The sequence below is a fragment of the Salvelinus sp. IW2-2015 genome, unplaced genomic scaffold (assembly GCF_002910315.2).
Source record: "Salvelinus sp. IW2-2015 unplaced genomic scaffold, ASM291031v2 Un_scaffold2538, whole genome shotgun sequence".
Taxonomy (NCBI): Eukaryota; Metazoa; Chordata; class Actinopteri; order Salmoniformes; family Salmonidae; genus Salvelinus; species Salvelinus sp. IW2-2015.
Window position 1 is genome coordinate 57,535 of NW_019943851.1, and position 23,134 is coordinate 80,668.

Consider the following 23,134-nt stretch of genomic DNA (forward strand, 5'->3'; position numbering starts at 1 on the left):
TTGTTAATATCCCAAACGGGCGTGGCAGTTTCATCAATAAGATTCCACTTTAAGACGAGAAGAACGGTCTGAATGTGGTCAAACCCCAATCATAGTCTTGCACTACCAAAGTCTCGTTTTCATGCTTTGTGGAACAAATTGTAAAACTATTTCTGGGGCAGGACAGCTTCATAGATAATGGCTTGGAGTGGAGTGAATGGAATGGTATCTAGCTCGAGTTTGCATACCATTCCATATCACTCCATTCTCAGCCATTATTATGAACAAAGGCGCCCCTTCCCCCTCCTTTAGCGGGCCCCTTTCCACTGGGAGTATATACAGGTATACTTACATAGAATTCGGAGTTCGTCAACTCTTGATTAAGAAGGTCTTGAGTGGAACAGCCTTCCTCGGGAGAAGAGCAGCTCTCTCCTCGTCTTGCAAGTCTAGCTTGAATCGGTAAGGTAGGCCAGAAACCCAGCCGAAGATACGTTCACCACATGGGTGTCAGAGGGAGAAGGGAAAAGATGGTGTCATTCCCACATCACAACATTAAGACACCATGTGGACATAGCTCAACAGAGTTAAAATGTGCCGTAAGCTAACTCCACACTAGCTGAAATGTCGCCAATGACAATCAAATTAGCATATTTTTCTATAGTTCACTCGTTCCGTACTTTAGCAAGGAGGAGCGTCGACGTGTGTTTAGATACAGAGATCACTATTGTCTCCAGCCCAGTAGTTTACAGGACATTGGAGGAAGCTATACTGTAGACAGCACAATACGTCTGGCTCACATACAGAAATCAATGACTTAGGTGTCCAAGATCGAGAACAGGAGAGGCTAGTACAAGCCATGGGGGACAACATAGCACAACCTTGTGGGAAGACACAGACCTTCTCCACAATCACCTGGTAGGAGCACCTGCTAGGCTAGGATGCAATGCAGTGTGCGCAGCCTGAGATCTTGGTATTATGTGTCGAATGCAGCAGATAGGTCTAGGCCACTATGACAACAAACGCCATCAGCACCTGCCTGGTTACTAACACACACACACAGCAGTAAGGAGCTGCTGAGACTGCATGCTCTCTGCTTTTACTGACAACTAGAAGACCCACAATGAGTGTCTTTCTGTGAAAATGCCAAACTGGAATTATGTATTTATTTAATAGTAAACATCCTTCCTGTTTAAGATCTACTTTATTTTTTATTGGATTTTTTATTGAACCTTTTTAACTAGCAAGTCAGTTAAGAACAAATTCTTATTTTCAATGACTGCCTAGGAACAGTGGGTTAACTGCCTTGTTCAGGGCAGAAAGACAGATTTTACCTTGTCAGCTCGGGGATTCGATCTCGCAACCTTTCGGTTACTGCCAACACTAAGCACTAGGCTACCTGCCGCCCCCAATTGTTTGTGACTTTGTATAAGAAAGGTTTTCTATAATGATTGTACATTATATGTACCTCAAACGTTTCCTCTGCCATCAAGCCCCATTCCAAAAGCCACCTAGCCTCTTTCAATAGTTTCTTGATACAGTATTTTTGAACTTTATTAAAATATTTACATGAATGCTGACAGTTTTTTAATAAAAGATCAGTTCGTAACAATGCGTTAAATTGAAATGCATTAAATCCATATCTCAATAATCGTCAATAAACTCAGCAAAAAAATAAACGTCCCTTTTTCAAACCCTTGTCTTTCAAAGATAATTAGTAAAAATCCAAATAACGTCACAGATCTTCATTGTAAGGGTTTAAACACTGTTTCCCATGCTTGTTCAATGAACCATAAACAATTAATGAGCACCTGTGGAATGTTCGTTTAAGACACTAACAGCTTACAGACGCTAGGCAATTAAGGTCAAAGTTATGAAAACTTAGGACACTAAAGAGGCCTTTCTACTGACTCTGAAAAACACCAAAAGAAAATGCCCAGGGTCCCTGCTCATCTGTGTGAACGTGCCTTAGGCATGCTGCAAGAGACATGAGGACTGCAGATGTGGCCACGGTAAATAAATTGCAATGTCCATAATGTGAGATGCCTAAGACAGTGCTACAGGGAACAGGACGACAGCTGATTCGTCCTCGCAGTGGCAGACACGTGTAAGAACACCTGCTCAGATCGGTACATCCGAACATCACACCTGCGGGACAGGTACAGGATGGCAACAACAACTGCCCAAGTTACACCAGGAAAGCACAATCCCTCCATCAGTGCTCAGACTGTCTGCAATAGGCTGATGTAACGATGTGAAATGGCTAGCTATTAGGCGGTACCGCTAGTAGCATTTCAATCAGTTACGTCACTTGCTCTGAGAACTAAGTGAGGTCCCCTTGCTCTGCAAGGGCCGCGCCTTTGTGGAGCGATGGTAACGACGCTCTCGTGGGTGACTTGTTGTTGATGTGTGTGCAGAGGGTTCCTGGTTCGCGCCGTGTCGGGGCGAGGGGACGGTTTAAATTATACTGTTTACATTGATGCTGTTGACCCGATCACTGGTTGCTGCGAAAAGAGGAGGTTGAAAGGGGGTGAGTGGTAACGGATGTGAAATGGCTAGCTAGTTAGCGCGGTACGCGCTAGTAGCATTTCAATCAAGTTACGTCACTTGCTCTGAGACTTAAGTAGGTTGCCCCTTGCTTCACTGCAAGGCCGTGGCCTTTGTGGAGCGATGGGTAACGATGCATTCGTGGGTGTCAGTTGTCGATGTGTGCAGAGGGTCCCTGGTTCGCGCCCGTGTCGGGGCGAGGACGTTTAAAAGTTATACTGTTACACTGAGACAGGCTGGACTGAGGGCTTGTAGGCCTGTTGTAAGGCAGGTCCTCACCAGACATCACAGGCAACAACATCACCTATGGGCACAACCCACCGTCACTGGACCAGACAGGACTGGCAAAAAGTGCTCTTCACTAACGAGTCACGGTTTGTCTCAACAGTGGTGATGGTCGGATTCGCGTTATCGTCGAAGGAATGAGCCTTACACCGAGGCCTGTACTCTGGAGCGGGATCGAGAGTGGAGGGTCCGTCATGGTCTGGGCGGTGTGTCACAGCATCATCGGACTGAGCTTGCAAGCAATCTCAACACTGTGTGTTACAGGGAAGACATCCTCCTCCCTTATGTTGTACCCTTCCTGCAGGCTCATCCTGACATGACTCTACTGCTCTTCTGTGCGTGATTTCCTGCAAGACAGATGTCAGTGTTCTGCCATGGCCAGCGGAGAGCCCGGATCGCAATCCCATTGAGCACGTCTGGACCTGTTGGATCGGAGGTGAGGCTAGGGCCATTCCCCCCAATAATTGTCCGGGAACTTGCAGGTGCCTGGTGGAAGAGTTGGGTAACACCTCACAGCAAGAACTGGCTAATCTGGTGCACTCCATGAGGAGGAGATGCACTGCAGTACTTACTGCAGCTGGTGGCCACACCAATACTGACTGTTACTTTTGAATTTGACCCCCCCCCCCCCCCTTTGTTCAGAGACACATTATTCAATTTCGTTAGTCACATGTCTGTGGACTTGTTCAGTTTATGTCTCAGTTGTTGAATCTTGTTATGTTCATACAAATATTTACACATGTTAAGTTCGCTGGAAATAAACGCAGTTGACAGTGAGAGGACGTTCTTTTTTTGCTGAGTTTACATGTATTAATCAAAAGGTGAACTGTGGTATAACAAAGAGAAATATACTATACAAGCAAACATTATACCTGGCTATTTTAGTATATAATTCTGCCAAAATAATATTGTCAAAGTCTGTGAAGGACAATTAGAAAGAGTTGTGGAGAAAATGTATGCCCTTTCATCAGTTGAATTTTTAAACAAAAATACAAATTAAATGTACCGTGTGCAATTAAATTTGTGCTATTCAATATGGTCATGGCTAGAAGGATGCAGCTAATGTCAAAGTAACGTCAAAATGTGCACGTCAGGAGAATTTTAGAAAACCCTATCCCATTTCCTAACCTCAACCTAATTCTCCTTACCTGGTACGTTAATTACCTAATCTGTCGCTGCTGTGTAAATTCTTCAAAAAAAAATAATGTTTTTTGTGTGTGTAAATTCTTTCTAACCTGCTACGAAAAGTCCCTTCTGACATAAACTGCATCCTGTCTAGCAAAAACAATACAAATTGTACCTCTTGTGAATCCCTCCATAGACAGCTCGTGGTCAAATGTGATTGGTCCATATGAACACTACACTCAGGAAGAAGGAAATCAATAGCCAATGGGCATTGCACAACGCAGGAGCAATCTAAAGCCTTTCTATTAGAAACACGTAACTCCATAAAGGTATACGGACATGAGGCGTATTTACGACGCACTGTTAAACTATTTCCATATGAATATAAATTCGGAATACAAGTATTTCTCCTATTGTTTTGGAGATCGCTTTAGATTCACTGGTGTCGGAGAATGACGGAGGGTGGTGAGTGTTTCTTTTAGGCTACGTCTTTGACCATCTATAAATACGACTACTTCTATTCTTATTTTTCCCCAATTATTTAACTTTTAATCAATATCTAACTCTTACATTCATTCAATAATACTAGTATTCGTAGCCCAAAAAGCGTATTTCCCCCTCGTATGCAGGTCGTCAAATTCAGAAAACAGTTTGACTGATGAGGGTCCTTGCAACATTGACATCTGGACAAAGCTTCGTTATCACATCGCCAGTTTATCCAGCAGTACGTTACTGTAGTCTTTCATGTTCAGCCTGGGTGTGTTTGTAGTCTCTGTAAATCATTACTCTCTCTCTTCTCTGTGTTTCTGCACCCATACATTGAAACACCTATGTTCTATCTAATTTTGCACCAGTATTGTAACACAACCTCATTTTATTCCTAGATATGCCTACTCCAAACCAGCATCCTGAAAATGTTCTCTGACGAAGTAGCGGTACATGTGAATCAAAAAAGCAATTACAAAAATAAACTTGTCTCATAGGCCTTACTATCAGTCTAGCAATGGGCTCTGGTGAACGTAATTGTTTTGTTTTCAGAAATTCCAGTTCTTGTGCTCCAAGTCGAGCCTGCTGCAGCAGTATGGAGAGAGGATAGTGAGGCTCAGCACTGCCAACACCTACTCTTACAGGAAAGGTACACACACACACACACACAATGTCGTCATCCTAGAAGCTATTCAGTGTTCTCTCTTTGTAGTACATTACTTTGCCTCTTCATTATCATTTAGTGGATGTCCGGTTTGAGGAGTTTGTGGACTTGCTGCTGAGGCCTCAGTCTTTGGACACACTGGGCAGTGGTGAGTTTGGTGTCTGGAACACCTAATGGTCGTTGTASYGTACATGAGCTCAACAGGCAAACCATGATCCGTAACATAATACAACATGTTATGTGATCACYCTGAAAAGTCAAAGCATTAACAGAAACAATTTAAAGTTCACACAGCCAGACATCCTGTATCTRACCCGGTCTCTCTTTGACAGACACTCTGTATTTCTTCGGGGACAACAACTTCACTGAGTGGCACTCTCTGTTTGAGAACTACAAGGCACCATGCTACATGCTGCCTCACACCACGGGGGCCTACAGCTTCGGGATCGCAGGTCAGTGGATCTGTGGACCTGTATGGCTCCGTTAGTACAGCTTCCCACCGTTGTGTCAAGTTGGCTGGATGTCCTTTGAGTGGTGGACTATTCTTGATACACACCGGAAACTGTTGAGCATGAAAAACCCAGCAGTGTTACAGCTCTTGACACAAACCGGTGCACCTGGCACCTACTACCATACCCCATTCAAAGGCACTTAAATATCCTCTGAATGGCACACATACACAATCCACGTCTCAAGGCTTAAAAATCCTTCTTTAACCTGTCTCCTTCCCTTCATCTACACAGATTTTTTGTGGATTTACCAGGTGATATCAATAAGGGATCATAGCTTTCACCTGGATTCACCTGGTCAGTTCCTCATGGAAAGAGCAGGTGTTCCTAATGTTTTGTACACAGTGTATAATATTATTATTAATATGTTGTGGATTACACTATACCAGGGTCAAGGGTTGGATATCAGAATCATATCTTACAGCTGTTCAGGGTAGATTCAACGATATGGAGTTACCATCAGTAGCAGGGCGACTTGTACGGGACACAGAGTACGAAGCAAGAGGCTAAACTGCGAAGCATTAACTGCCACCTGCAGCTATCAGGTTGGCAGAGAGCTGAACAAACCTCCATGCACACTGCAGCATCTGTGAGAAGAGAACATCTTAGTGTGTCATACATACAGCCAGTTACTGTGGTGACTAAAGAACAGGCTGTCATCCTCTGTTGAGGCTTACCTCCTGTGCCTTTATCTACCCACCCAACCAGGCCCAGGAACAGGTGTACCCTTCCATTGGCATGGACCTGGCTACTCTGAGGTCATCTATGGCAGGAAGGTAAACAACACATTAACAACTGCCTATCAAATCATGGTCCACCTTAATGCTTGATCATTTCTCCTAAGAATATCTTAAAATTAAGTCAGATTTATTTAAAGTGCATTTCACATGAGTCACAACACACTTTACATCAATAAAACAACAGGACCTTGAAGAAAGAGGAGTAATGGGGAAACGACAAACAAAATGAACATGTTTCAAATACAGCTGTCCCAGCGTCCCTAATGACACCTGGTTACAGCTGTCCCAGCGTCCCTAATGACACCAGGTTACAGCTGTCCCAGCGTCCCTAATGGACACCAGGTTACAGCTCTCCCAGCGTCCTTAATGACATCCTGGTTACAGCTGTCCCAGCGTCCCTAATGACACCAGGTTATAGCTGCTCCAGCGTCCCTAATGACACCAGTTACAGCTGTCCCAGCGTCCCTAATGACACCATGTACAGCTGTCCCAGCGTCCCTAATGACACCAGGTTACAGCGTGCCCAGCGTCCCTAATGACACCAGGTTACAGCTGTCCAGCGTCCTAATGACACCTGGTTACAACTGTCCCAGCGTCCCTAATGACACCAGGTTACAGCTGTCCCAGCGTCCCTAATGACACCTGGTTACAACTGTCCCAGCTCCCTAATGACACCTGGTTACAACTGTCCCAGCGTCCCTAATGACACCAGGTTACAGCTGTCCCAGCGTCCCTAAAGACACCTGGTTACAACTGTCCCAGCGTCCCTAATGACACCAGGTTACAGCTGTCCCAGCGTCCCTAATGACACCTTGGTTACAACTGTCCAGCGTCCCTAATGACACCTGGTACAACTGTCCCAGCGTCCCTAATGAACCTGGTTACAGCTGTCCCAGCGTCCCTAATGACACCTGGTTACAACTGTCCCAGCGTCCCTAATGACACCAGTTACAGCTGTCCCAGCGTCCCTAATGACACCTGGTTACAGACTTGTCCAGCGTCCCTAATGACACCAGGTTACAGCTGTCCCAGCGTCCTAATGACACCTGGTTACAACTGTCCAGCGTCCCTAATGACACCCAGGTTACAGCTGTCCCAGCGTCCCTAATGACACCTGGTTACAACTGTCCCAGCGTCCGCTAATGACACCTGGTTACAGCTGTCCCAGTGTCCCTAATGACATCTGGTTACAGCTGTCCCAGCGTCCCTAATGACACCTGGTTACAGCTGTCCCAGCGTCCCTAATGACACCTGGTAAAGTTAACATTGGCCAACACCAGTAGGTAGGCTGGTGTAAGCCTGAATCCAGGGTCAGCCTCAACATCTACACTTACCTTGTTGTAATTGATGCACGTCTGTTAAACACAACAGTATGAGATACCTTTTTTCTCCAACCACCACAGCGCTGGTTCCTGTACCCCCCGGACAAGGCGCCCCATTTCCACCCCAACTACACCACCCTGTCCTGGGTCAAAGACACATACCCTTACCTGCTTGAGGAGGAGAAGCCCATAGAGTGCACCATCCGGCCAGGAGAGGTCAGAGAACTACCATTAAGGCTGTGTTCACAGGCAGCCCAATTCAGATCTCTCATTCCTTCTACTAATTAGTCTTTTGACCAATCAGATCAGCTCTTTTTACAATAATTGGTCAAAAGATCAGAATTGGTCTGCCTGTGCCAATGCAGCCATAATATATTAGACCGACTGGTTGAATATCGGAATACTGTCACCCTTCCCTCCATCTACACAGATCACTAACATCAGCTAAAATAATGTTGTATGCATTTTCCAACAGAATGAGGATAACAATCAGTCATCWTCATTTGGAAGAATTTCAACCATGAAATGTTAAACACATTTATCAACCATGAGTCACTAACATGAGCTAAAATTTAACATTATAGGGATAGTAGGAGCCATTCTCCTTTTTGAAATTTCAACTATGGAATATCATTTTAAACACTTAAAACAACCATGGGGTCACTACGTTTGAGGCAAACATTACTTTTGAGCCATTGTTTTCACTGAATTGGAATGATAGGCTGCATTCAGATTATTTCTTACGTATTTTTTCCTTACCAAGGCAAAGCAGGAAGATAATAATATCAAGTATTAATAGCTTGTCATTACAATGTCACTGACTTTTTGTGTTGTTGCTGATAGGTGCTGTATTTCCCTGACCGCTGGTGGCATGCCACGCTCAATTTGGACACCAGTGTCTTCATATCCACCTTCCTGGGCTGACCCCTGACCCTGCAACAGACTAAAGGTCATATGGGTCATTGCCCTGTGACCAAAGCCCTGTTAGAATACTTTCAACATGCATCATTCCTTCTTCCCCTCTGAGGAAATCACAGATTTCTTGCACAGTTCTCAACCCCCCTCAGACAGCACAGATCACACACACACAGTGGTTACTGCTTAGTGAGGGGGAGCAGGAAGGATGCACTTTCAAAAGTATCATGTCAACTGAAATGGCAACACACCGCTCCTGTCAACCGAACGCTGTATTGCCGCTCTGTCGTCATAACTACGATGTAGATCAGTGGTCCATCTGTTCAGAGACAAAGAAACAAAGCGATCAAAGACTATTGGAACGTCTACTGACCAATAGGAGATAAGTGTGGCTTGTTCTGACTATTCCCTGGAAGTCACTCACTGGTTTTCCAGCGCGTTTCCACTTCTGGGACTTTTCCCATCGGTTCCATGGTACCGGGCCAACTAGGTCAAATGCAGCTAATATATTTTACATTTATTTAAAAAATAAAGTACTTGAAAATAAGATGACCATTTGTATCTTGATTATCAACGTAAACACTGCAGCCTCTGTTGTAGCCTTTATTGGAACACTGGTAGACATAACAGCACGACAGTGAAATAAAGAACATTCACAGCCCCAATGAGGCTCCAGAGAAACTTGACTGTTCCCACCCCTCTCTTAGGAGGAATCAGGGCCTAGGGGGAGAATGTCCCCACCCCTACATGTACACATAATATTGATACACATGACAGACTAACACAACAAAACTGTGCATCCTCATATCCAGCAGAGGGTAGGAATATACAGGTTCATTTCACATTCAATCATTTTCAGTTGGTAAGTCAAACAGGTTCGTATGGCTGAGAGGAATGTATGATTTCTGAAATGATGAGAAGAGGAAACTGATTATCTGTTTGCAGCAGGGTTGAGGGGTCGAATTGAAAATGACCCCTTTATTTTTTATCCATGAATTTGCATTCTAAAATCGTCACTTGAAAAATGTCATRGACCCCAACCATGCTTTGCAGCCATTGGACTAAGGCTCTAAACGTGGAATCATTAAAACAAAAGAGACCACGAGCAGTAAGTTATACTGAAGAGAAGACAGCCCTTCTCAAAGCCAATCAGATGKCTGACTTCCATATTCTACTTCAAGCTCCACTTGAGGCACACAGGACACCACCTGAAAACATTCAGTGACATGTAAACCAGAGAAAACACATTACAATTAAACACAGCCATCAAAAACACACCTGTGACTCACACAATTTTAAACCAATCTTTTCAAAGAAAATGTGGAATTGGGTTTAATTAATTGACCCCAACCCTGACCCCTACTGCTACGCACTTCCCCATTCATTAACGCTCAGCTCTGTATGAGCCAGATGAGTGGAAACTCAGCTAGCCAAAATTAGAGACGTCCTTGGTCAAACAATAACCCTTTGCGCAAAGCCTTGAATGCTCTTCCCGGACCCTTCCATCATATTGGTTACACATATTGCTTCCCTACATACTGCAAAACACTGAAGATGAGGGCGAGGGTTTCTTTCTAAATTATACAACTCATGCTTATACAGTCTTTTCAGCCCTCCAAGAGGATATAGAGAAGTGCTGCATTGTGGTGGTAAGAGATCAGGTTGGGTTTCAAATRGGCCCATCACTCAAGAGGACTACATTGGACCATCTACAAGCCACTCAAGAGGACTAGAATGGGAGAGTGGCGAAAACATGGCGGRGCCTCAGACAGTCCTCTTCCCCATAGAAAAGGAGATTTAAAATAGAAGACAAGTTGTGGAGCATCACCACAAGTAGAGTACATTTAGCCCTGATTMGTCAATCGCTGCACTTGTAGACTCGAGGTCTAGGATGTGATTGGGCCGCTGGGTTTAGGAGTCTGCAATGTGATTGGTTGTTCTGAGTGTAACGTTCAAGCGATTGGCCCAAGGTGTTGGGTACTATATTCTGATTGGGTCCTGTTGTTGGATGATGTGCTCTGATTCGGTGCAATGTTTGGTAGCGTGTCCTGATTGTTGGGTCTGACTAGTATGAGCAGCTGAGAGACACAATAAAAGAAAAGGGGGGYAAAGGACAAGGATGGAAACAGKGAGAGAGYTGTATAGATCAACAGGAGATTTAATGGCAGTCCTAGTATCAGTCTGTGGTGTAGTCTCAGTCCTAGTGAAGGTATGTCAGTCTGTGGTGTAGTCTCAGTCCTAGTGAAGGTATGTCAGTCTGTGGTGTAGTCCACCCTAGTGAAGGTATGTCAGTCTGTGGGTGTAGTCTCAGTCCTAGTGAAGGTATGTCAGTCTGTGGTGTAGTCTCAGTCCTAGTGAAGGTATGTCAATCTGTGGTGTAGTCTCAGTCCTAGTGAAGGTATGTCAGTCTGTGGTGTAGTCTCAGTCCTAGTGAAGGTATGTCACTCTGTGTGTGGCCTCGGCTTTAAAATGTAGATCATACTTGTTTGGTTTGTTGTGGTCTTTTTATGTCTGGTTCTCTTTTGGAATGATGATTCCTACTCTCCCTCCCTCCCTCCCTCCTTCAGTAGTCCTCCACCCATCCATTCTCCATGATGAAAGCATCGATGACCTCTTTCATGGCCAGATTAGGGATCAGCTGGTCTTGAGTCAGAGGGCTGCGTGTCACCGGGTCAAAATGGCCCACTCGCTGCAAACATAAGAACAAAGACAGTTAGGATCCTATGGGAGACATAACACCTTAATACCAGGGCTGAAAGTACATTTCATTTCTTCCTGGTACAGAACCTCCTGACCAACCGAAGTTATGAGCCTGATCAGAGAATTACACCCCTCCCGTCTTCTACGCTGCTGCTACTCTGTTACTATCTATGCATCGTCACTTTAATAACTCTACCTACATGTCATATTACCTCAATTACCTCGGCTAACCAGTGCCCCGCACATTGACTCTGTACCGGCACCCCCTGTATATAGCCCCACTATTGTTATTACTGCTGCTCTTTAATTATTTGTTATTCTTATCTCTTACTTTTTTTTTGGTGGTATTTTTCTTAGAACTGCATTGTTTGTTAAGGGTTGTAAGTAAGCATTTCACTGTAAGGTCTACATCTGTTGTATTCAGCATTTCACTGTAAGGCTACATCTGTTATTCACATTCACTGTAGGTCTACATCTGTTGTATTCAGCATTTCACTGTAAGGTCTACATCTGTTTGTATCACATTTCACTGTAAGGTCTACACTGTTGTATTCAGCATTTCACTGTAGGTCTACATCTGTTGTATTCACATTTCACTGTAAGGTCTACATCTGTTGTATTCAGCATTTCACTGTAAGGTCTACATCTGTTGTACAGTCGCATTTCACTGTAAGGCTTACATCTGTTGTATTCAGCATTCACTGTAAGGTCTACATCTGTTGTATTCAGCATTTCACTGTAAGGTCTACATCTGTTGTATTCAGCATTTCACTGTAAGGTCTACATCTGTTGTATTCAGCATTTCACTGTAAGGTCTACATCTGTTGTATTCAGCATTTCACTGTAAGGTCTACATCTGTTGTATTCAGCTATTCACTGTAAGGTCTACATCTGTTGTATTCAGCATTCACTGTAAGGTCTACATCTGTTGTATTCAGCATTTCACTGTAAGGTCTACATCTGTTGTATTCAGCATTTCACTGTAAGGTCTACATCTGTTGTATTCAGCATTTACTGTAAGGTCTACATCTGTTGTATTCATTTCACTGTAAGGTCTACATCTGTTGTATTCAGCATTTCACTGTAAGGTCTACATCTGTTGTATTCAGCATTTCACTGTAAGGTCTACATCTGTTGTATTCAGCATTTCACTGTAAGGTCTACATCTGTTGTATTCAGCATTTCACTGTAAGGTCTACATCTGTTGTATTCAGCATTTCACTGTAAGGTCTACATCTGTTGTATTCAGCATTTCACTGTAAGGTCTACTACATCTGTTGTTGTTGTTGGCAGATGTGACAAATAAAATTTGATTTGAATCCCTATTAATTCAATAGCATCTCTGTGGGCCTAGTCGTAAAGATTTGTCATTTAACATGTATGACCTTTTATTGTGGCATAAACACAAACAGTTATGATGTTTTCATCTGATTGTCAAGCTGTCACTTCAAAAGGGCTGCTTTACTAATAGGCTACCAGCCTGCGTTCATCCACTCACAGTATATTTCAATTCCAGCCTCCAAACACAGTGGTGAATGGAAAGAAGCATCTGGGACATAAAAACACCAGAAAGTCTGATGACATTCGCCCATCGTCATTAGGACAGAATTTATGCGTCCACTGCTGACCGCGCGTGTCTCGGTGTCGGCCACTCATCTCTACTTTGGAGCCGTTTTCATGTTTCATGTCTCTGACATGCTGTAATGATAGTGGTGTAATGGCATACAGTTCTTGACTTGTTTTAATTATTGTTGAGAAAGGGTCATGTTTTACCGGTACAACGTACCCCCACGATATATTTTGCCGGGACACCGTACCGGATCATACCGCCTTACATTCACCCCTGCTTAATACTTAATAATACTACCACAGAAATGATGTGTAACTATTCTTTTACATGGGTTGTGGGAGGCAACATCCAGGTTGCCTCCCACAATTGTTCCAGTTTAACATGTACGTACCAGAACGTCAGTTTGGCATAGAGGAACTACTTCACTGCCTACATCAATACCTGATCACTACTTTATCRGCTTGAATACAATACTAAATAGTAGCTAGCAAGATGGCGATCACTGAGGTTATTTTTAATGAGTGCATTTTGCAAGTGTCTAGTTTGCATCAACTACCTTCACTAAAACCATTGCAAAGATTGCGCCTTCAAACTTTGGTTTCAAATCATGACTTTCTGGCATGTCTGCCTCGTGATTTGCTGGGAGAGTTGTCTGTCTGAAGAGGACCCACCCCAGAATTTTTAAGAGCCCATCTTTCAAACCTGACCCAGTCACTGCTGTTGCCTAGGGTCAGGTTTGATGAGACTAATCCTTACCTGTAGGTGCTCCTCAATGTCTTTGCGGTCATAAGTGATCCCACTGGGTGTAATGCAGGGCTCCCTCATCAARTCAAAGCTGATCTTTCCACACAGGTAGTCTGGGATCTCCCTCTTCTGTTAAACAAACAGAGGTTATCACTAAATAGCCATGATAGAACAGATGTATACTGTAGTTACATATTTTAGTGTCTTGTACATTCTGACCTGGTATTTGTTATTAATGAAGGGGTTAAGTTTGTTTAAGGGTTTAGGCATAGAGAGTTGTTTCTGGTATGGCCAGAGTGATAGCCATCAAATACAAACCATTGATTATGTATGGGCTAGTGATGAGTTCCAAACCCCTAGCCCCTACTCCACAGCAGACTAGCCGCTCCTCTAGATCTGAGAGGATTGGACAGGTGGAAGCAATTTGGAATCATTTTCACCCAGCCAATCAGAAGACAAGATGAAACTTGTATTTATATCTCCCTATTACTCGCCTCCTTCTCAAAAACCATTGGAGGGGAAGGTTAGAGGGGAGGGACCTCTGACCTTCTCATCCAATGGGTTTTCGGARAGAGGCGAGGAAAGGGGAGAGGAAGAATCAAGGAAATGCAACAGAGATTCTCCCCCTGATCCTGTATCCAGCAGGAGGCAGTAGAGCACTCACCTTCCTCTTCTCATCCAGCTGAGAGAAGAGCTCCTCCATGTCTGACAGGTGCTTGTCCTGTAGAGAAATGTGACAACAAAATTAAAATCACTTTATTCATCAATTGTACACAAGGTCCAACCAAAATTTTACTTCCGCTTTATCCCAACTCCCCCGAAAGACACACATACATGCAATAAGCTAGAGTAAAGCCAAACACGATTTAAACAGGTTTAAAACATGTTCTGTTGCAGAGGCATCATGCCCATAGGGGACACAGGGGCACGTGCCCACTCAGATTTGTCCTGTAAAAAATAAATAATAATAATAATTCTTTAAAAAAAAAGTTTTTATATATACACACTACTAGCCACCTACCTCACAACTCGCTACCAAGAAGCCATTTCAGGCTATCAATCAAGTTAGAGTAGCTAGCTTGTCTGCTGGTAAGGTTGGTAGACTAGAAAAGCAAGCAATAACTAAATGTACTGAATAACACTCACGTTCCTCTCAATCTTTTACCCAGATTTTAGCAGGGATGCAGAGAAGCATATTTATATATTTTATTTTACCACTAGTCAGGAGGATACAGACAGCTCAAGAGTTATTCTTATCTTTGCAAAAATTCTATGTCAAATTATAATTTAAGCACAACTGCTAAATTCTCCTACCCCCCCCTCCAGACCACCCCCTGCCATCCTCACGTACTTTGTGCCCACTAAGAGTTTTTGGGAGCATAACACCCCTGTTCTGTTGCACATCCTTATGAGGAAAAAAACAGATCTTGATTAGTAAGGTTGTGTTAACATGTCTTTGGTTTAGCTGATGAAAACCCTTTTGTTGTTTAACCATTTCTGGTAACCTAGGCTACGAGAGCATTCTAAACAGAATGTGGGTAAGTCCTTATTGTCCCATTGTTATTTGTTTGTACCCTGCGTCTATGGACGTTAGCTGGATGTTAGTACACTTGGTTTAGGACTCACGTGTTTGGAGTGGAACTTAGTGAGGTCGTGTCGACTTCTGCATTCCTCCGACTTGGCGTCTTGTTCCTCTCTGCTGTCATCCAGTTCCCTGAGGATAGAACCAAAGTCATCCAAATCACTCTGCTAACTTCAGCCAACCAAGGCTTAACTTAATGCAATATAAATGGATAGTATGGATTACTTCAGTAACTTTCAACAATGAAGGCTTAACGTATAGCAATATAAATGGATAGTATGGATTGTAGGCCTATAAATGGATGGACTAACTGGTTTTACACACCAACCACAGTTGGGGGCATAAAAATATATATTTAAAAAACTCTCCCAGAGTGACGCCAAGCACACAGTTATTAACAGTCATCTAGAGCATGGTGCTTGCAACATCAGGATAGTGGGTTTGATTCCCGAGACCACCGGGCATGAAAAGCATATGCCTGCATGACTGCTTTGGTTGAAAGRGTCTGCCAAATGGCATATATTATTATTATATTAATGCCCCCAACTGTAAGTGACGTTCTACCAACAAGGCTGGGAGAATGCCATGGTTTCCCATTGACTAATGGGAATTGATTGCACAACACGTTTATGGTTGTTTCATTTCAACTTGAGTGTTGTGGAAAAACTAAATCAAATCAAACTAAATCAAAATGGCTATTCTCTGATTCACAAAGTGAATTAATGTTGTGTAAATCCCCCTCCCAAACCCTACAGTGTTCCCACCATGTGGCCGGAACAGATTCAGATGAGTCTCTATTGTTCTACAAGAGGAGAACCTTAGCACAGCTCACACATTATATACACACACAGACAACAGTGGAGGCTGCTGAGGGGAGGACGGGTCATTATAAAAGCTGGAACGGTGTGATTGGAATGGCATCAAACACATGCTGGATARCATTCCATTGAACTCCATTCCAGCCACTAGACTCCACTCCAGCCATTACTATGAGCCGTCCACTGATACACAACATATATAGAACACACAACCGGAAACAAACTATAGGTGAGCACAGAAAGAATCTCTCACCTCTCCTTCTCWGCCAGGATGAGTTTGGTGAGATAGGCGTGCAGCTCGTTCTCCTGGTTAATGCGCTTCTCCTCGATGCTGTTCCAGCGCTTCTTCTTGGCTATCCGGAGGGCACTGGGAATGTCGTCGCCAAAGTTCAACCGTTGCTCTTTCGCCAGGTTATATGCTGAGGGCCAAATGAAGGACAACTATTATTATTAATGATCTAATGGTGAAAATGAAGTTTGTATTAGCTGTAGAGCTGACTTAATCCAATTTCTGTCAAGACTTATAAATAAGTAACTTATAAATATATTTTGATGTGTGTATCTAGACTCCTGAATGGGAGTGTGTCCGGGATGGGTGCATCTGATAGTCTGAAGTAGCTTCCTCTCCTCATTTCAATAGTCTAGTAGCTTCCTCTCCTCATCTCAATAGTCTAGTAGCTTCCTCTCCTCATTAATATTAGTAGCTTCCTCTCCTCATCTCAATAGTCTAGTAGCTTCCTCTCCTCATCTCAATAGTAGCTTCCTCTCTATAGTCTAGTAGCTTTCCTCCTAATAGTCTGTAGCTCCTCTTCTCTCTCAATAGTCTAGTAGCTTCCTCTCCTCATCTCAATAGTCTAGTAGCTTCCTCTCATCTCAATAGTCTAGTAGCTTCGCATCATCTCCTCCATCTCAATAGTCTAGTAGCTACCTCTTTTAATTTCTCTCTTTAATCTACACCGATCTGAAATCCAAAGACTGGTTAACAGTACCTGGTAGATGTATATTGGAATTTCTTTTGACACTTGTCCAGCTCTTTAAAATGAGTACAGATGAAGGAGAGAAGACACGAGGCCTATAGGACAGGGGGCTACGGGACAGGGGGACTACGGGATAGGAGGCTATTTCGACTTGAGATGCACCCTCTGTCTCTGGACCCTTGATTGCCACCTAGGTCACCAGCCCACCTCTCTGTAGGTTGCCGATGGCTTCGTCGTAGTTCTCCATCTCCAGGTGACACTGACCCAGGAAGAAGAGGGCCTTGACTGACTGGGGGTCCAGCTCCAGCGCCTGCTTGCAGTCGGCCAGGGCTTGTCATGTTGCTGCAGCTTCACGTGCACACGTGCCCGGTTGGTGTAGTACACAGACACTGAGGGATTCCGCTTCTGGGGACAAACACATTATTCACTATTTCTATCCCCCTTTCTCACACCCTTATCCCATTCCTAAGTATGCCACGCTTGCACACGCACACACACACACACACACACACACACATCTTCGCTACAAGCGACAGCTGACTTTCTATGTCCGGAGTGAGGTTACTCATCATGCAAAGTTACAATTTGGGACACTACCTCAGTTGCACCCACACACACTCCACACTCTCTTTATCTCTCTCCCCCTTCTCCCGACCCCTTTTCCTTACAATGGCTTTGCTGTAGCAGGCGGCACTCCTGGTACTTGCGGCTGAGGAAGAGGCGGTTGCCCTGCTCCTTCCACTCCTGCGCCGAGACACTCTTCTCGGGCTGCCCGCCATCTTGTCCGCCGGCCCCGCTGTGGCGGGGCCTCCGCTCTGCTTCCCTATCCTGCTACCCGTGTCTCAGGCCGGGCTGCGGCTGGCTGGGGGAGAATGCACAAGTTCCAAGACATCAATAGTTTGGGTGGGGAAGGCAGATGGAGGAGTTTCATTTGAGGGGTGTTGCCGGTTACTACTATAAACAGTGATTCAGGGGTATTGCCAGTCTACTTACAAACAGTGATTCAGGGGTGTTGCTGGTCTACTCTACTGTAAACAGTGATTGAGGGGTGTTGCTGGTCTACTCTACTGTAAACGTGATTGAGGGTGTTGCTGGTCTACTCTACTGTAAAGTGATTGAGGGGTGTTGCTGGTCTACTCTACTGTAAACAGTGATTGAGGGGTGTTGCTGGTCTACTCTACTGTAAACAGTGATTGGGGGTGTTGCTGGTCTACTCTACTGTAAACAGTGATTGAGGGGTGTTGCTGGTCTACTCTACTGTAAACAGTGATTGAGGGGTGTTGCTGGTCTACTCTACTGTAAACAGTGATTGAGGGGTGTTGCCGGTCTACTACTATAAACAGTGATTGAGGGTGTTGCCAGTCTACTACTATAAACAGTGATTGAGGGGTGTTGCTGGTCTACTCTACTGAACAGTGATTCAGGGGTGTTGCCGGTCTACTACTATAAACAGTGATTCAGGGTGTTGCCGGTCTCCTACTATAAACAGTGATTGAGGGGTGTTGCCGGTCTACTACTATAAACAGTGATTGAGGGTGTTGCCGGTCTACTACTATAAACAGTGATTCAGGGGTGTTGCGGTCTACTACTATAAACAGTGATTGAGGGGTGTTGCCGGTCTACTACTATAAACAGTGATGAGGGTGTTGCCGGTCTACTCTATAAACAGTGATTGAGGGGTGTTGCCAGTTCTCCTACTATAAACAGTGATTGAGGGGTGTTGCCGGTCTACTCCTATAAACAGTGATTGAGGGGTGTTGCCGGTCTACTCCTATAAACAGTGATTGAGGGGTGTTGCTGGTCTACTCTACTGTAAACAGTGATTGAGGGGTGTTGCTGGTCTACTCTACTGTAAACAGTGATTCAGGGGTGTTGCCGGTCTACTACTATAAACAGTGATTCAGGGGTGTTGCCGGTCTCCTACTATAAACAGTGATTCAGGGGTGTTACCGGTCTACTACTATAAACAGTGATTCAGGGGTGTTGCTGGTCTACTCTATTGTAAACAGTGATTGAGCGGTGTTGCCGGCCTACTCCTATAAACAGTGATTATGGGGTGTTGCCGGCCTACTACTATAAACAGTGACTGAGGTGTGTTGCTGGTTTCCCAACCTGTAGCTAATTTATAGTTAACTAGCACAATGTTTGGATAAAACAACAGGGGAAAGCTTGCTACATCGTTTGATTTGACAGTTGCACTGAAGTAAAGATACAGGAAAAACAGTCAACTCTAGCTAGCTGGCAAGCTTCCAAATAGCTGCAAGCATAACGCTAGCTAGCCTGTTACCGTTTCGATGCCCTCCCCTCAGGTGTCAAGCGGCCTCTCCGACTTCGCTCTCGTCCTGGTTTTGGCCTCCTCTCACACAGCTCGTCTGTCTAACGTTACCTCTTCCAACGCAGACAGTTGAATATTTTGTAATATAGCTAACGTTAGCTAGCGAACTGCCTAACGATAACGAAAAGCACAGCTATCCAAACATGTGTATAATCAATTGATACTATTTTACATAGTGTAATCTGTAGTATTATTTTAGCTGGGAGGATACGCTAGTGCGTAGCCAGCTAACTAGATAATGTTTTGATACATTTCTGGTAGTCATTGATGATGACGCATTTGTAAACGGAAGTGTTTTCAGTTAAAATTGCGTCATCAACTCGCGCCTCATTGTTTTGGAAAGCAAGCATGGCTGGTACAGTAACTGGCGTAGCTGTGCCTAAACATTCTTTATCAAAACTACAATCTTTAAATGGACTGTTTGCCATTTATAAAAAGGAAGGACCTACGTCTGCTGATGTTTTAAACTCATTAAAAGAGGCACTCCTCAAAGAGGCAGGTGTGAAAGATCCTAATCCCAGAAAAAGAAAGAAGCAAGCTCTGAAAATGGGGCATGGCGGGACTCTGGACAGCGCAGCCTCTGGTGTGCTCGTTGTTGGGATTGGAAATGGAACAAAGATGCTTAGTACTATGCTTGCTGGTTCAAAGAAATACATGGCTGTTGGAGAGTTGGGAAAAGCAACAGACACCCTTGACGCCACAGGCAAGGTGGTTCATGAGAAGCTCTATGATCACATTACCAGAGAAGCCTTTGAGGAGAAGTTGAAGCAGTTCACTGGGGACATCATGCAGGTTCCTCCACTGTACTCTGCGCTGAAAAAGGATGGCAAGCGTCTTTCTGTCCTGCTGAAGCAAGGCCACGAGGTGGAAGCCAAACCTGCACGGCCGGTCACAGTGTATAACCTGTCGTTGCAGGACTTCACTCCCCCTCTCTTCACTCTTGATGTTGAATGCGGTGGTGGATTTTATATCAGAAGCTTGGTGGACGACCTGGGAAAAGCACTCTCGTCGTGTGCCCACGTGAGGAAGCTGATCCGMACCAAACAGGGTCAGTTTACCCTTGACGACCACACGCTGCAGGAGGAACACTGGACACTGCAGSACATRGTTCAGTCCATGCAGCCCTGTCCKGGGTCAGAGGTCACCAAMGAGGATGGCACAAAACCAAGCCCAAACCTGGGMGTTAAACYGGCCCCYAACGCCCAGGTGAAGGGGGATAAGAATGGCAAAGATGAAAAGGGGGAGTTATAACCCTCCCCCAAAGTCARAATGTCCCCTCTATATGAGAGCCTGAGGCAGCYTTTTGGTTCTCTGCCCCTCCCCGGAGGTGTGKACTTGTTCACTCCCTCTCATGCATGTAAAAGCATTGGTTTGGTGCAAGCATGGCTGGTGGGAATTTACAACATATTCCTCGTGCCGGTCGATTCTTTGGCAGAAGCCAGTTGAACCAGTCCCTTCACTGTTACATGCATAATTTTTGTTGATGTGTGTATTACTAGAATATGATATCGTCATTGGAATTGACCGAAGACAATTTAATGTTTTTTGCTTTATAGATTAAATAAGTAATTCAGCATTTTTAAATATTGGTTTTATTTTGTTGAACTGTCTTATTTTGTCATGCATTTTGAGGTTTTGTTTTTGAATATTGTTACAATCAAAGATCGTGTGTTGGCACAAGATAAGACATGGAAGCAACTTGAAATGTAACTCCCATACCTTTCCAATTGACAGCATTGCATGTCAGAATTAATAAACAACAAAAGTCTCCACTTATTTTTGTTGTTAGTTTTTTGCAGATGTTTTGTTGTAAACACAGAGATGSTGTTTCTCGTATTTAGGTCATTATAACCTAGTCATGTTTGGTTTTCTTAGTTTTCTTAGCATTGGGACCCCAAGAAGCCTTGCACATATGAAGTTGCTAGAGAGCACATTCAAATCCMCAATAAGACATTGGTTAAGTTCAATCCACTGTACATTTATTTGAGGATACTACACTGAACAAAAATAAAAACGTAAAGTGCTGGTCCCATGTTTCATGAGCTGAAATAAAAGATCAGACATTTTCCATATGCACAAAAAGCTTATTTCAGTCCAATTTTGTGCACACATTTGTTTACATCCCTGTTAGTGAGCATTTCTCCTTTGCCAAGATAATCCATCCACCTGACKGGTGTGGCATATCAAGAAGCTGATTAAACAGCATGATCATTACACAGGTGCACCTTGTGCGGGGGACAATAAAAGGCCACTAAAATGTACAGTTTTGTCACACAACACAATGCCACAGATTACTTACATTTTGAGGGAGTGTGCAATTGACATGCTGACTGCAGGAATGTCCACCAGAGCTGTTGCCAGATAATTTAATGTTAATTTCTCTACCATAAGCTGCATCCAACGTTGTTTTAGAGAATTTGGCAGTACGTCTAACCGGCCTCACAACCGCAGACCACGTGTAACCACGCCAGACAAGGAACACCACATCCGGCTTCTTCACCTGTGGGATCATCTGAGACCAGCCACCTGGACAGCTGATGAAACTGTGGGTTTGCACAACCGAAGAATTTTTGCACAAACTGTCAGAAACCGTCTCATCGAAGCTCATCTGTGTGCTCGTCTTCCTCACCAGGTTCATGACCTGACTGCAGTTTGACGTCGTGACCAACTTCAGTGGGCAAATGCTCACCTTCGATTGCAACTGGCGTGCTGGAGAAGTGTGCTCTTCATGGATGAATCCCGTTTTCAACTGTGCTAGGCAGATGGCAGACGTTTGGGGCGAGCAGGCTGCTTATGTCAATGTTGTGAACAGAGTGCCCCATGGTGGCGGTGGGGTTATGGTATGGGCTGACATAAACTACGGACAATGAACACAATTGCATATTATCTATGGCAATTTGAATGCAGAGATACCGTGATGAGATCCTGAGGCGCATTGTCATGCCATTCAACCTGTCGCCATCACCTCATGTTTCAGCATGATAATGTATGGCCCCATGTCACAAGGATCTGTACACAATTCCTGGAAGCTGAAAATGTCCTAGTTTTTCCATGGCTTACATACTCACCAGAAATGTCACCCAAAGAGCATGTTTGGGATGTCCTGGATCGACAAGTATGACAGCGTGTTCCAGTTCCCGCCAATATACAGCAATTTCGTACAGCCATTGAAGAGTAGGACAACATTCCACAGGCTACAATCAACAGCCTGATCCACTCTACGCAAAGGAGATGTGTTGCGCTGCATGAGGCAAATGGTGGTCACACCAGATACGGACTGATTTTCTGATCCACGCCCCTACCTTTTCTTTAAGCTATCTGTGACCAACAGACACATATCAGTCTTCCCAGTCATGTAAAGTCCATTGACTAGAGCCTAATTTATTTATTTCAATTGTCTGATTTCCTTATAGGAACTGTAACTCAGTAAAAATCTTTTAAATTGCTGCATGCCGCGTTTAAATTTTTGTTCAGTGTTTTAAAAAATGCAACTATTTATTAAATCCATGTGGAGAAGGAGTCTCATTTCAGCAAGTGCATTTTCGTCCATGTTCCCAATCGTTGCCGCCTCTCCTCGATTACCTTTGACCTTTTTCAAAAGGAGGTGAGAGAGGACGCAGGAGTTGAGCAAATCCAATTGAGAAAAGGCTAGTGTTCCAGAAACATGGCAGAAGTCACATGATTCACCTCCAGGGGTAAACCCAATCTCTCCTTGAATTAAACACAAAAACTGTTATAAGTGAGAAGTAGGTCAATTCAGTTGGTCAATAGTTCAATTCTATTCTCCAAAAGGAAGTGGACTTATTATTAGTATTCATTCTGACATGTACTGCTGTCAG

General features: G+C 44.1%; 3 protein-coding genes across 3 annotated transcripts; 2 read left to right on the forward strand and 1 right to left on the reverse strand.

The window, feature by feature from the left end:
* The first annotated feature begins 4,196 nt into the window (after positions 1-4,196).
* jmjd8 (jumonji domain containing 8) lies at positions 4,197-9,552 on the forward strand. The gene is made up of 9 exons (XM_070440433.1): positions 4,197-4,398; positions 4,563-4,657; positions 4,818-4,868; positions 4,972-5,068; positions 5,163-5,231; positions 5,416-5,535; positions 6,301-6,368; positions 7,736-7,870; positions 8,498-9,552. The coding sequence occupies exons 2-9, from the start codon at positions 4,592-4,594 to the stop codon at positions 8,576-8,578; spliced, it is 687 nt and encodes a 228-aa protein (XP_070296534.1). The 5' UTR covers positions 4,197-4,398; positions 4,563-4,591; the 3' UTR covers positions 8,579-9,552.
* A 1,206-nt stretch (positions 9,553-10,758) lies between these two features.
* Positions 10,759-19,560, reverse strand: LOC112074230 (E3 ubiquitin-protein ligase CHIP). The gene is given in 10 exon segments (XM_070440434.1): positions 10,759-11,258; positions 13,596-13,712; positions 14,248-14,304; positions 15,210-15,297; positions 16,237-16,402; positions 17,168-17,290; positions 17,293-17,365; positions 17,629-17,653; positions 17,655-17,788; positions 19,546-19,560. Coding segments are annotated over 10 exon segments (924 nt in total). The 3' UTR covers positions 10,759-11,132.
* A 45-nt stretch (positions 19,561-19,605) lies between these two features.
* On the forward strand, positions 19,606-21,071 carry trub1 (TruB pseudouridine (psi) synthase family member 1). The gene has a single exon (XM_024141423.2). The coding sequence runs from the start codon at positions 19,644-19,646 to the stop codon at positions 20,544-20,546; it is 903 nt and encodes a 300-aa protein (XP_023997191.1). The 5' UTR covers positions 19,606-19,643; the 3' UTR covers positions 20,547-21,071.
* Positions 21,072-23,134: the final 2,063 nt, after the last annotated feature.